Below are 14,978 nucleotides of genomic sequence, written 5' to 3' on the forward strand. Positions count from 1 at the left end.
ACGGATGATTTTTTTTACATGAAATGAATACCGAAATTAAGCATATAAGTTGGCCACTCCTCCCACAAAGTACAGAAACGCACGTTTACAAGGAACTTAGCTCCAGTTTTGACTACTGTGGCAGATAAGAAGTGTGACGTCACAGAACCGAAGATCCTTACATAAAGAGCATTATAGAACATTACAATAAACGCACACCTAACGTGTCGATATGGGTTATCCTTGAGTACCAAAGGAGACCAATGCTGCTCCACACTGTGAACACGCAACACCAATGAAGTGTTAGCACGCTCACAGGTGCCATCCAACGCATTCGTAGAGCACGAAAAACTCTTCTCCAGTTTGCGAGATGAATACTGTTTCCAAAATTACGTTTTCTCCTTGACTTGCCAGTTTAACTGGCTCGTCGCCTATTGAACATATCGAGGATTTAGTCACGGTAGTCGTCGAGAAAACTTTTGCTATTGTTCAGAAGCCAACGCAAATTCTCAGGAACATTACGAGTGCTTCACGGAACTCCTGGGTGGATACTCAACTGAAAATTCTACCGCGTCGTAATTGGCAGGATCCAAGACGGTATCCGTCGCAATATCTAACAACAGAAGCACACACCCAGAGGGTCACCGTTTTTGCTCTTCTTTTCCTTGATTCACAGATACACCAAAAGGTTGCTCCAACACACCAAAAGGTTGCTCCAACATCATGCACTTCCGAGTTGCTTTTGAGGAAGCTCGGTCCAAAGCTTTCCGGTCCTTCTACACTCCTGGAAATTGAAATAAGAACACCGTGAATTCATTGTCCCAGGAAGGGGAAACTTTATTGACACATTCCTGGGGTCAGATACATCACATGATCACACTGACAGAACCACAGGCACATAGACACAGGCTACACAGCATGCACAATGTCGGCACTACTACAGTGTGTATCCACCTTTCGCAGCAATGCAGGCTGCTATTCTCTCATGGAGACGATCGTAGAGATGCTGGATGTAGTCCTGTGGAACGGCTTGCCATGCCATTTCCACCTGGCGCCTCAGTTGGACCAGCGTTCGTGCTGGACGTGCAGACCGCGTGAGGCGACGCTTCATCCAGTCCCAAACATGCTCAATGGCGGACAGATCCGGAGATCTTGCTGGCCAGGGTAGTTTACTTACACCTTCTAGAGCACGTTGGGTGGCACGGGATACATGCGGACGTGCATTGTCCTGTTGGAACAGCAAGTTCCCTTGCCGGTCTAGGAATGGTAGAACGATGGGTTCGATGACGGTTTGGATGTACCGTGCACTATTCAGTGTCCCCTCGACGATCACCAGAGGTGTACGGCCAGTGTAGGAGATCGCTCCCCACACCATGATGCCGGGTGTTGGCCCTGTGTGCCTCGGTCGTATGCAGTCCTGATTGTGGCGCTCACCTGCACGGCGCCAAACACGCATACGACCATCATTGGCACCAAGGCAGAAGCGACTCTCATCGCTGAAGACGACACGTCTCCATTCGTCCCTCCATTCACGCCTGTCGCGACACCACTGGAGGCGGGCTGCACGACGTTGGGGCGTGAGCGGAAGACGGCCTAACGGTGTGCGGGACCGTAGCCCAGCTTCATGGAGACGGTTGCGAATGGTCCTCGCCGATACCCCAGGAGCAACAGTGTCCCTAATTTGCTGGGAAGTGGCGGTGCGGTCCCCTACGGCACTGCGTAGGATCCTACGGTCTTGGCGTGCATCCGTGCTTCGCTGCGGTCCGGTCCCAGGTCGACGGGCACGTGCACCTTCCGCCGACCACTGGCGACAACATCGATGTACTGTGGAGACCTCACGCCCCAAGTGTTGAGCAATTCTGCGGTACGTCCACCCGGCCTCCCGCATGCCCACTATACGCCCTCGCTCGAAGTCCGTCAACTGCACATATGGTTCACGTCCACGCTGTCGCGGCATGCTACCAGTGTTAAAGACTGCGATGGAGCTCCGTATGCCACGGCAAACTGGCTGACACTGACGGCGGCGGTGCACAAATGCTGCGCAGCTAGCGCCATTCGACGGCCAACACCGCGGTTCTTGGTGTGTCCGCTGTGCCGTGCGTGTGATCATTGCTTGTACAGCCCTCTCGCAGTGTCCGGAGCAAGTATGGTGGGTCTGACACACCGGTGTCAATGTGTTCTTTTTTCCATTTCCAGGAGTGTAAATACCAAACGACAGCGTCAGCCGTCGGGCTGCAGCGTTAGCACAGAAGACAAAGGCTACAGACAAAATCTGCCTGTGCTGCATTCAAGTCTAGTCAATGTTTTTATAGTCTTTCGACAAACAGTTGTATCACAACAACTTGTTTCTTCAGACTTAAAAATGATAATAATAATGATGGTAGTCATAATCCTACATTCTACCCGATGTATAATCGAGATATATTAAGGAATAGTGATTTAATTATTTATTTATCGGCACATTTATGCGCGTATCACAGTGAAGTCATACCGGACTTTACCTGTTTCGAACAATGTACACTGTTTCTTTGCTTTTGGAGCAACATAAGAAATCAGCTCTGTCTCTTATTCGTGGCATGGGCCAGGAGTTGCTTGCTTTCATACCTGCTGCGCGCCCGAAGTGACAAATGTTGTCAGTGCACTGTTTGCAACAATAGCCATCAAGTTTCTGGTGGAAGATTTGGGATAGAAAAGATGAGATTCAATCCGAGACTCATGGTCTGACGCCTTAGAACATTGTAATAACGCCACTGCTCGACAGCCTGCGGTTTCTTATGGTATCCAACAGGCTCGAAAAGTTTCAACCTCGGTGCCTCGAAAATGCTTCAAAAAGTACAGCGTTATTGACCATTATTCGTTTCATCTAAGTATATACTACAAAAGCGCAAAAAGTAAGCGAGATTGGTGACCTTTTGGTTGTATGCTTCCCATGTATGTATCACAAACTTCGTCGTAACGATTTAGATCAGGCTGAGATTTACCCAAGTACATTATTTTGGCTGACTGGGTGTTGTGTGATGTCCTTAGGTTAGTTAGGTTTAAGTAGGTCTAAGTTCTAGGGGACTGATGACCATAGATGTTAAGTCCCATAGTGCTCAGAGCCATTTGAACCATTATTTTTGCGCAAGAGGCGAGACACTGTCAATAGATTCTCGAATCCACAACGCCGTGTGGTGGTTGATTTGTCCAAGGTTGCAGATCCGGGCCTTCATATAATGTTTCAGGAGATTTTAATTATTAACAGAGAGTTCGAGTATTTTTCGCTTATTATTATTATTATTATTATTATTATTATTATTATTAAGCACAAAGTAGAAACATGTTGCTCCACTTCAATATGGCGTCGTCTGTGTAGCCACCGCACTATTTAGCAGAATATAATCATCTGAAACAGCTCATGAGGTTCTGCTAGGAACTGGCCCAACTCACTGAAAGCTCTCCAGAGCTGTTGACAAATGATCGATCACCTCCTACTGCGGTGGCTGTTTCTTTACTATGATGGAATGTCATTCTTACGCTGTCGAAGAGACCCCTACACCACAATCACGGTTTCTTATGAATAAATGACCATCTGTAGCCGCCCGGAGTGGCCGAGCGGTTCTAGGCGCTACAGTCTGGTACCGCACGACCGCTGCAGTCGCAGGTTCGAATACTGCTTCGGGCATTGGCGTGTGTGATGTCTTTAGGTTAGTTAGGTTTATGAAGTTCTAAGTTCTAGGGGACTGATGACAGAAGTTAAATCCAATAGTGCTCAGAGGCATTTGAACCATTTGATCATTTGTACAATTTCCGATGACACTGAAGGCCAATTTCCAGTATGATTCAGTGCCGCAAAGTTAAATTCAGGAACTCTCTCAGATTGAAGCTTCTGCTCGCAGTAAGTTTATGCTTATAATATATTGATTGAACCGTGATGACATGACGATCGAAGAACTAAAAAGAGGACAAAAAACTAAATTCGCTACAAAAATATCAAAATAAAAATGAAACAGAATATGGTTACCATAACTATATATCAAATGATTGGTTTTGGTTGCATATTATTAATCTGAACTCGAATTTTCCCAAGACTAGGTTTTTTGTATGTAATCGATACTCTTTCATCTTTTTTGGTTAGAATTAATTAAATCGTCTTTTGACTGAAACCTTACCTATTTCGAGGTTTTTTGACCTTTTGCGTCGATACTTCAGTTGCTTCAGAATGCTATTGCAATCAAGATGCCCCCAAACGGTTTTCGCGGAATTTTTTTTGTAGAAGTTGCCCCCGCAAAACCTATTAAGTCATTGTGAATTAGAGGTGGTCCAGATCTGCAATAGATGTTAGTATTGCTGGGGATAATGTTTAAAAGATTAACCCGATATAGAAAATTTAACCACACGAAAACAGCTGAAATTTCAGGGATCAGCAGAAAATGTATGTTATGTTACATCAGAACGAACTTTTATTACGTGAAGATTACGTTATGGCAGACATAGGGCCTTCCTTCGACGCAATAGGTCTTTGATTTACAAAAAGAGCGGTCAGATCAATAGAGTCGTAAAATAGCTGAGTTGCGTTCTGTGGGTATAACACTACTGCGGGGAAGTACCATACTGGCGGACGACCATCGCTTGTAATAAAAACGTGTCCAGATAATCTACAGAACCAACAGAAATAGCAGATAGTGACACGTTCGTAACAAGGGTTTGCTGAAACGTGGCACTTACCCTCACCAATTCCTTGAGCCTCTCACGGTTGTAGACGTTCCCGATCTCGACGCCGAGCAAGAAGTCTAGCACGCGGCTGATGGGGTAGGAGAGCGGGAAGGTGAGGCCCATGATGAGCTTGGTGACGTAGATGGTCTTGGCGCCGACTGCCAGCCCGTGCCTGGAGCAGATGGCCTGGGGCGTGATCTCGCCGAAGATGACGATGGCCATCGTCGAGCCGATCACGGCCACGAGGCCCGACGTCAGCTCGTCCATGACGATCGTCAGCGTCGAGTTGACGAGCACGTTCCCCAGCAGGATCGAGCACAGCAGGTAGTTGCCCATCTTGCGCACGGGCATGATGGCACGCGCATACCTGTCGCAGAAATGGTCCGACGTCAGCCAGGACGAGAGTCCGACACAGGTTAGCTGGCAGCTGACGGCGAGGCACATTGCTACCGCCTCCAACACAACAATGGGAGATGGCACTGTGGGCTCTAGGGAAACGAAAAAAAAAGTAGCCACACTTCTCGGTATCGAGTACTTTCATTTCGATACCGACACTTTTTACTCGATACTTTCCAATTGATACTTATATCAGTACTGTATAGCAGAAAAAAATGGTTCAAATGGCTCTGAGCACTACGGGACTTAACACATATGGTCATCAGTCCCCTAGAACTTAGAACTACTTAAAGCTAACTAGCCTAAGGACATCACACAACACCCAGCCATCACGAGGCAGAGAAAATCCCTGACCCCGCCAGGAATCGAACTCGGGAACCCGGGTGTGGGAAGCGAGAACGCTACCGCACGACCACGAGATGTGGGCATGTACAGTAGATATCGTATCGAATGATCCTAGTATTGATTTATTACATTTCTATTATGTAGCCAAAATTATAACCGCATGATTCAGTTCTGATACTTTCAACAACTGAAGGTGCTGGCACCAGCCGGACACGGAGGTACTGAGGTGATCCCGCGCCACTGGCGAACTACCAAAGCTGCACCCCTTCCCCAAAAAACTGCATTTCTGCAATTTTATGTGTAAATTTAGTACATTTTATAATTTTTAATTAGGTTTAATAAATTGAGTATGACTACCAGATACAACGAAATAAGTGTCCAAGGAATAGAAAAGCAACTGGAATCACTCAACAGATGAAAGTCAACTGGACCTGACGGGATACCAATTCGATTCTACACATAGTACGCGAAAGAACTTTCCCTCCTAACAGCCGTGTACCACAAGTATCTAGAGCAGGGCCGGTCAAACGCTGCACAGTGTGCAGACGTGCGGAAGTGCTGCACATGTGCGCACGTGTCCGACAGCGACATCTGTTATTAGACAAGTGTCCTAAATGAACGGCGGTGGCTACACTTCTCTGTTTATGTGGTACAAGCAAGAGCGCAACATACCCAGTCTCGTTTACCCCTGGTAACCGTAACCTTAACCTTAACCTTAACAGAGCAGTACTGAGAAATGGCAGGTACTGTGGTAAAGCAAAGGACGGGAGATCTATGTTCTCAGTCGTTTAAAAATGACTGGGAACTGCAATTCTTTTTTGTAGCCATTGGTGAAAACTCACAGTGTTTGCTATGCCGCCGAATAATAGGCGGCCAGCGTAAGTTTTCAAACGAAAGACACTACAATACATATCACAAAGACGAGTGTAGTGTACTCAAGAGTGAAGAACGGCAAGCAAAATTAAATGCCCTTAAGAAAATGGCTGACACACATCAACTCGATTATCATTTCTCGTGACCAGTGATAAACGTGTTTGGATTTATTCCTTTCATAATTAAAAATTATTGTTTACTAAGTGTGCATTAGTGCCTCATTCTGCTCCATGTTACATTATTATCAGGAATGTTGGTCATTAAACCGATTGTTCCAATGTATACTTACATTTAGGGTTTTTTTTCATGTGTGAGGGGCTACGCTCAGCTGAAGTCGATAAAACGTTACATACATTTAATTGTCGGTTATTATACAGATTTCAGTCGGAGCTGATGAAAGATGTAGCAATAATGGTATTGAAATAACAGGTGATCATCAAGAGGTCAGTGAGACAGAAATTACGTGGATGTAACTGAGGGCACAGAGAATTAGTTACAGGAAATCTTGCATTAGTTTAATGTTATTTGAAATCATGAATAAGGTTCGTTGGAAATCACTAAGTGCTCTCTTTCTTAAATACTAGATCAAAAACATTACTCGTATTTACGTGCCGTCAGTCAAGCTGCCTTAAACTTTTATTACTGGGTTAAACTGTTAACATAAAAGTTTACGTCTCAATGAGTAGACTGTGCAGTTCCGCACTGTCGCCTGATAAAGTAAGAGCCTACGAAATATCAGACCAGCTGTGTGGCTGGATTGAAGAGTTTTTAGACAGCATGTTGTTCTCAATGGAGAGACGTCTACAGACGTTAAAGTAACATCTGGCGTGCCACAGGGGAGTGTTATGGGACCCTTGCTTTTCACAATATACATAAATGACCTAGTAGATAGTGTCGGAAGTTCGTGCGGCTTTTCGCGGATGATGCTGTACTATAAAGAGAAGTTGTAGCATTAGAAAATTGCAGCGAAATGCAGGAAGATCTGCAGAGGATAGGCACTTGGTGCAGGGAGTGGCAACTGACCCTTAACATAGACAAATGAATGTATTGCGAATACATAGAAAGAAGGATCCTTTATTGTATGATTATATCATAGCGGAACGAACACTGGTAGCAGTTACTTCTGTAAAATATCTGGGAGTATGCATGCGGAACGATCTGAAGTGAAATGATCATATAAAATTAATTGTTGCTAAGGCGGGTACCAGGTTGAGATTTATCGGGTCCATCAACAAAGGAGGTGGCTTACAAAACACTCGTTCGACCTATACATGAGTATTTCTCATCAGTGTGGGATCCGTACCAGATCGGGTTGACGGAGGAGATAGAGAGAAGATCCAAAGAAGAGCGATTATTTGCTAAGCGTTACGGAATATTTAGCAAAGTCAAGTGGCAGACTCTGCAAGACAGGCGCTCTGCATCGCTGTGTAGCTTGCTGTCCAGGTTTCGAGAGGATGCGTTTCTGGATGAGGTATCGAATATATTGATTCCCCCTACTTATACCTCCCTAGGAGATCACGAATGTAAAATTAGAGAGATACGAGCGCGCACGGAGGCTTTCTGGCAGTCTTTCTTCCCGCGAACCATACGCGACTGGAACAGGAAAGGGAGGTAATGACAGTGGCACGTAAAGTGCCCTCCGCCACACACCGTTGGGTGGCTTCCGGAGTATAAACGTAGACGTAGAACCCGATGACGCTTGTTTATTCAACAGAGGGTTCTGTTTCGATGAAGAGAGTATAGGTGTCTATAGGCCTAATGACCAAAAGCTCTCGTAATATTATTCATCGGCTAGAGAAGGCTTATAATTGAATTCTTTTTTATTTACACATAGCGGCGAGAATGCCTGGTAGACATAGTAAATCACGTACCTCTTCCACCTTTTTTGTTACTTCCTTTTCCGCCGCGTCTCGTTCCAGTTCTTTACTTGCAAAAACCGGCAATGCGTTCTGTCTAATGGCATATTTTCTCCGACACCCGCTCGCCAGCTTTGCGATCCTACGATACAGTATCAAAGTAGCAGCAATAACTCCACTGTTTAACATAAGCGACCTATATAGGCGGTAGTTGTATGGACAAAGCGCACTGTATCCACGTAAACCATGTCAGCGGTAGACGTCTGTTCGGTTGCAGTAATTTCCTTATGATGCTGTTTAACGAAACGACACAGTGTTTACAGTCGCGGGCCGACAAACTATTCTTGTCGTGGGCAGAATATAGGAACACTCGCGGTTAGATGTTAAGCCGTCTTTCCTTTCTTTTTTTCTGTCAGTTTTCCGCCCCACTTTTCCTGCGCCCTTGCCGGTGTGTATTCGCCGTCCTCGCGATGCGGTCCTCCATGCAGGGCAACAGTTTATCGTTCCGTGTACGCGTTAGCGACAGAGCGAGTGGTCGAAATCATTTGTCCCACTTTGCCGATCTTGGCAATAATTTGTTTGAAATGACTTGGCTTGGAATCCGTTTGTTTGAAAACAGATGGAGAGATTGGAGCCATCAGTATGTACATACTCTAATCTTTTTATCCAGCCTAAGTAATATCGATAGCTCAAGGTATCAATATTCTTATGAAAACGATACCTTTCTTACAATACTACTACTGAATAACGTACCGGACGTTTTTCATTCGATACTGTGTTCTTAGGCAGCTCAAACTGTATTGCCGCTTCCGCTGCGTGAAGCACCATATCCTCTAGTTCACAAATAGGAAACTTTCGGAACGTGAAAATTTCACGTGCTTTCAGAAAACCGAAGTAACAACTGATTTTTGACAAACTTAAGACACTGCATACGGATCTACGCTATGCCTGTATTTCAGAATTTGTACATGGTGTTTGTAGGAAGACTTTAAACTTTCGACAGCTTATACATACCAAACACAATGTAATACCAAACTTTGAAAAGATTTATTTGCCATCGATTCAGGAAATCAACGAAAAAAATATTTCACTAACATACAAAGTTTTCAAGATAACATATAAATGTAAAGCTGTTTCCAAGATGTGAAAATATCACCGTACGAAACTATCATTATGCTGCTGTCCCTAACTGAAATGAACACAATTTTGACATGCTTAGAGATACTATAGAGATCTACAAGATATTTGAATTTCAGATTTTGCTTTTTACGTAATTTTGTAAGGTATAAGGCTTCAGAGCGATTTTCTATTGGCACGGAGATGGAGCCCTGTGGCTGCCTGAAGACATTATTGTCGCTACAGCACCGCAGCTGTGGGCTTTCAACATCAGACGCGAACTAATTTCAATCAGGCTGCTGTGTTCGGTTATCGGAGAGCTGAAAAGCTTTCGATTCCAACGCGTTCTCGAGAACTCAAGCCCAGAGTTTCAGCACCATTTCCGACAACAACGCAGCATTCGAGACCAGAACGAAAATAGATATATGTTGTTCTCGTAAAATTTCTTTGCTCTCGGACGTATTTGTTTCTAGCTCTGTCTTACTACAGCAACTGACCCTTAATAATGAAAAGTGGCAAATACTCCACATGAGTACTAAAAGGAACCCATTAAATTTCAGTTAATAAATAGCAGAATTATAAAAGCTGTCAATTCGAGCAAATACCTATGAATAACAGTAACGAATACTTCAAATTGGAACGGTCACACAAATAACGTTGTGGGGAAGGCGAAATAAATACAGCATTCCTTGGTAGAAAACCAAGAAAATTCAACAAACCCACTAAATAGACTGCCAACATTGCGCTTGCCTTTATTCAGAGCACTGCAGGGCGGTGTGGGATCTTTAACTGATAACATTGAGGGAGGACATCGAAAAAGTTCAAAGAAGGGCAGTTCGTTGTGTGTTATCGAGAAAAAGGGGTAAAGAGTCGCTGATATAGTATGGGACTTTGGGTGGCAATCATTAAATCATGAGCGTTTTTGCTCACGGCGAGATATTTTCACAGAATTTCAGTTTCCATATTTCTCTTCGCTACTCGGAAATACACTACTGGCCATTAAAATTGCTACACCACGAAAATGACTTGCTACAGACGCGAAATTTAACCGACAGGAAGAAGATGCTGTGACATGCAAATGATTAGCATTTCAGAGCATTCATACAAGACTGGCGCCGGTGGCGACACCTACAACATGCTCACATGAGGAAAGTTTCCAACTGATTTCTCATACACAAACAGCAGTTGATCGCCGTTGCCTGGTGAAACGTTGTTGTGATGCCTCGTGTAAGGAGGAGAAATGCGTACCATCACCTTTCCGACTTTGACAAAGGTCGTGTTGTAGCCCATAGCGATTGCGGTTTATCGTATCGCGACATTGGTGCTCGCGTTGGTCGAGATCCAATGACTGTTAACAGAATATGGAATCGGTGGTCTCGGGATGATAATACGGAACGCCATGCTGGATCATAACGGCCTCGTATCACTAGCAGTCGAGATGACAGGCATCTTATCCGCATGGGTGTAACGGATCGTGCAGCCACGTCTAGATCCCTGAGTCAACAGATGGGGACGTTCGCAAGACAACAACCATCTGCACCAACAGTTCGACGACGTTTGCAGCAGCATGGACTATCAGCTCGGAGACCATGGCTGCTGTTACCCTTGACGCTGCATCACAGACAGGAGCGCCTGCAATGGTGTACTCAACGACGAATTTCGGTGCACGGATGGCAAAACGTCATTTTTTCGGATGAATCGAGGTTGTGTTTAGAGCATCATGATGGTCGCATCCGTGTTTGGCGACATCGCGGTGAACGCACATTGGAAGCGTGTATTCGTCATCGCCATACTGGCGTATTACCCGGGGTGATGGTGTGGGGTGTCATTGGTTACACGTCTCGGTCACCTCTTGTTCACATTGACGGCACCTTGAACAGTGGACGTTACATTTCAGGTGTGTTACGACCCGTGGCTCTACCCTTCATTCGATCCCTGCGAAACCATACATTTGAGCAGGATAATGCACGACCGCATGTTGCAGGTCCTGTACGGGCCTTTCTGGATACACAAAATGTTGGACTGCTGCCCTGGCCAGCACATTCTCCGGATCTCTCACCAACTGAAAACGCCCGGTCAATGTTGGCAGAGCAATTGGCTCGTTACATTACGCCAGCCGCTACTCTTGATGAACTGTGGTATCGTGTTGAAGCTGCATGGGCAGCTGTACCTGTACACGTCATCCAAGTTCTGTTTGACTCAATGCCCAGGCGTATCAAGGCCGTTATTACGGCCAGAGGTGGTTGTTCTGGCTACTGATTTCTCAGTATCAATGCACCCAAATTGCGTGAAAATGTAATCACATGTCAGTTCTAGTATAAAATATTTGTCCAATGAGTACCCGTTTATCATCTACATTTCTTCTTGGTGTAGTAATTTTACGGGCCAGTAATGTATTTCGTTGACACACAAATATGTAAGGAGAACTGGTCATAGTAATAAAATTTTGGGAATAAGAGCTAGCACGGAGAGATCGAATTGTTCCTTTTTAGCGAGTGCTGTTTGATAGTGGATCGTCAGAGAAATAGTGTCGACGCGGGTCGATGAGCCCACTGCCAGGCACTTAAATGTGAATTACCGCGTAGTCCATTAGATCTAGATGTACATGTAGATTAGACTGAATAAATATTGCGTCCGACGAACAGAAAGGAGCTTTGCAGTTCAATTTAGAGAGTACACACATGATCAGAACAAGAGTGCCCTCGCTAATCATCTGAACGCCTATAAAGCATAAAATTGATCGTACACAAGATAATTTCGGAACTTCACGAGGGAGCTAAAAGCTACACCTTAAATATAATAGAAGAAATGGAAATATTTGTTCACGGCAAGATGATCGCAGCGCCTGTTTAACGAACAAACTTCTTTCAGAGCAAATCGTTATCTTGTCTTCTTCCGGGACCTAGTAGCGTAGCAATGCAAACAGCGGGGCGGCCTCGGTCGAGGACAAGCCGGCACGGAAGCTCAGCGTGTTCGGTCAGAGGGCTGCTAGCCCTCTGTAATAAAATGAGTAAAGAAATCAACGATCAGCTGGAACGGATGTCGTGTGACGTCCACCCAGACCAAATGCAACGAACAATACCCAACAAAATGGGGAAAAAGGTGTGGTACAGCCTGTTACGCTGTCCATCGTGTGCGCGTCGGTCTGTGGCGGAGGATATGGCCACGCGTGGAGCGTCAACACCGGAAGTGAAAGCAACAGTTTTCAGTACTGCTCTGTATATATATTTAGTAATCGTATGTTTCCTATTAAAGTCTTGGGTCATATACTTACTTTCGTGGCATGCATTACACATTTTAATACTTACTAATGCAATACGGTGCCTTAAAACATATTAATCCTCATCCGTGAAGACTGTCAATACTAAAACCGGCAGATATTTGGGTTTAAAATAAGAACAGTTGATGTTTCAAATTACTGTATAAACACAAACGAGGTCGTTGGTGTACTCCTGTCAGTCCAATGAGTTTCGTCATTTGATTAATAAAAAACAGACTTAAGATGGTGGTTTCAATGCTTCAAGTCTTCTACATGGTCTCCCTTCCTCCTTCCCCCAGCTCCCTTTCTCAACATTTTAGTTCAACGCACAGAACGTTCATAAAACCATGTGAAACTGCCAGAGAAGTCCTTGTTTGGAATGATGTTCAATTCACGCGTCAATTTGCACTTTTTCGATGTTAGGGAACCACCTGAGATCCTTCTGTGCTTTGTTGTTCTGTAGCAAGTTCGCACTGATAACACAAAGTTCAAATGGTTCAAATGGCTCTGAGAACTATGGGACTTAACACCTGAGGTCATCAGTCCCTTAGAACTTAGAACTACTTACACCTAACTAACCTAAGGACATCACACACATCCATGCCCGAGGCAGGATTCGAACCTGCGACCGTAGCAGTCGCGCGGTTCTGGTCTGAAGCGCCTAGAACCGCTCTGCCACCGCGGTCGGCCGGTAACACCAAGCCTCGCCACAGGTCTTTATTTTTTTAATTTTTTTTTATTTTTATTTTTTTTATTTTATTTATTTATTTATTTTTATTTTTTTTTTTTTTTTGCAAGAATTGTCCGCATTTTGCATTTCAATCAGGTTGTGGCACACAATGAAGCGTCGTTTAACGGTTGAGGGTCGATGTATGTGGTACAAACTTTGTAAACATTTCTGTCTTTTTCAAAATGTTATAGAGAACGTCTAACACTTTATTTGCTCAGTTTGTTGCTCCACTGCGGTTTGCGACACCACAGTGTCAACACGATATGGTAGCTCGCCGGTTACTTTACATACCTACTCACAACTGGCTGGTCGAATCCACATCTGCTGTGAAGAGGTGTTGGTTCAATTTACCACCGTTGTAACTGCGCCCAGGAATAAAGCCAGTCTCAGAACTTTCTGACGGACTGTGTATACTATTGAAACTCGTCTCATTGTAGTGAATTAAGGTGCAATGTGCCTGAACTGCCACGAACACCAAATTTTCGGCAGTAAAGGAAAACTTCATTACTGTTTTGCGTATAGTGTGTCCGCCTTTAAAGAGCTGCACACCAAGCAAATACGAGGGTCAGTCAAAAAGTAATGCCTCCTATTTTTTTTCTACATTTAATTGTCAGGAAATTTAAATGCAATTACATAGGTTGAAAACCACAACTTTGAGGATCATTTTGTCAATTTTCAATGTAATCTCCGCCCATCTCTACAGTTATGGTCCATCTTTGAACAAAGGCATGTATCCCAGCACGGTAAAAATCACAGCTCTGCTTCCTAAGCCATTGACGCACAGATGTTTTGACGGCCTCCTCATCTTCAAAATGAATCCCACGATGAGCTTCTTTTAGTGGCCCGAACAGATGGAAGTCTGATGGTGCCAGGTCAGGGCTGTAGGGGGGATGAGGCAAAACTTCCCATCCAATTTTGACAATCTCGTCAGAGGTGTGACGACTGGTGTGTGGTCTTGCATTGTCATGCAAAAGAAGAACATCTGCCATTGATTTTGTTGGGCGAACTCGCTGAAGACGTGCTTTAAGTTTTTTGAGGGTTGTGACGTATTGAACAGAATTTATTGTGCATCCCTGCTCCAAAAAATCAACCAGAATCACACCCTCTGTATCCCAGAAAACTGTTGCCATAACTTTCCCTGCCGATCGCACAGTTTTGAATTTTTTCTTCCTCGACGAGCTTGTGTGACGCCACTCCATTGACTGCCTCTTTGATTCGGGTTCAAAAAAATGCACCCATGTTTCGTCCCCGGTCACAATTTTTTTCAGAAACTCATCTCCCTCCAAACGGAAGCGCTGCAAGTGTTGGGAGGCTATTGTTTTCCTTGCCTCTTTATTCTGATCGGTTAACATTCTTGGAACCCACCGTGCACAAACTTTTGAGTACCCCAATTGTTTAATAATCGTGATCACACTGCCTTTACTAAGAGAAATAATGCGACACACTTCATCTGCAGTCACCCGACGGTCACCACGAATGATGTCATCAACTTGCTGAATGTTGTGTGGAGTCACTGCACTCACCGGCCTGCCGCTCCGCTTTTCGTCAGTCAACGGTGTTTGCCCTTCAGCTTCCTTACAACGACGAACCCATCGTCTAACAGTGCTGACATCCACTGTCACAACACCATACACCTTCTTCAGTCTTTCATGAATGCGTATGGGCGTTTCACCTTCTGCATTCAAGAATTCAATCACACAACGCTGTCTCAAACGAACATCGATGTCGG

At 44.6% G+C, this 14,978-nt stretch overlaps 1 protein-coding gene across 3 annotated transcripts in view; it reads right to left on the reverse strand.

The window, feature by feature from the left end:
- LOC126356038 (unextended protein-like) overlaps positions 1-14,978 on the reverse strand; it is a 482,388-nt gene that overhangs the window by 106,100 nt on the left and 361,310 nt on the right. For all 3 annotated transcript variants that reach the window (XM_050006719.1, XM_050006735.1, XM_050006726.1), the window contains exon 4: positions 4,687-5,041. In XM_050006719.1, the coding sequence (XP_049862676.1) occupies positions 4,687-5,041 (355 nt within the window). The remainder of the gene's footprint in view (positions 1-4,686; positions 5,042-14,978) is intronic.

Source organism: Schistocerca gregaria, chromosome 1, assembly GCF_023897955.1.
Source record: "Schistocerca gregaria isolate iqSchGreg1 chromosome 1, iqSchGreg1.2, whole genome shotgun sequence".
Lineage (NCBI taxonomy): Eukaryota > Metazoa > Arthropoda > Insecta > Orthoptera > Acrididae > Schistocerca > Schistocerca gregaria.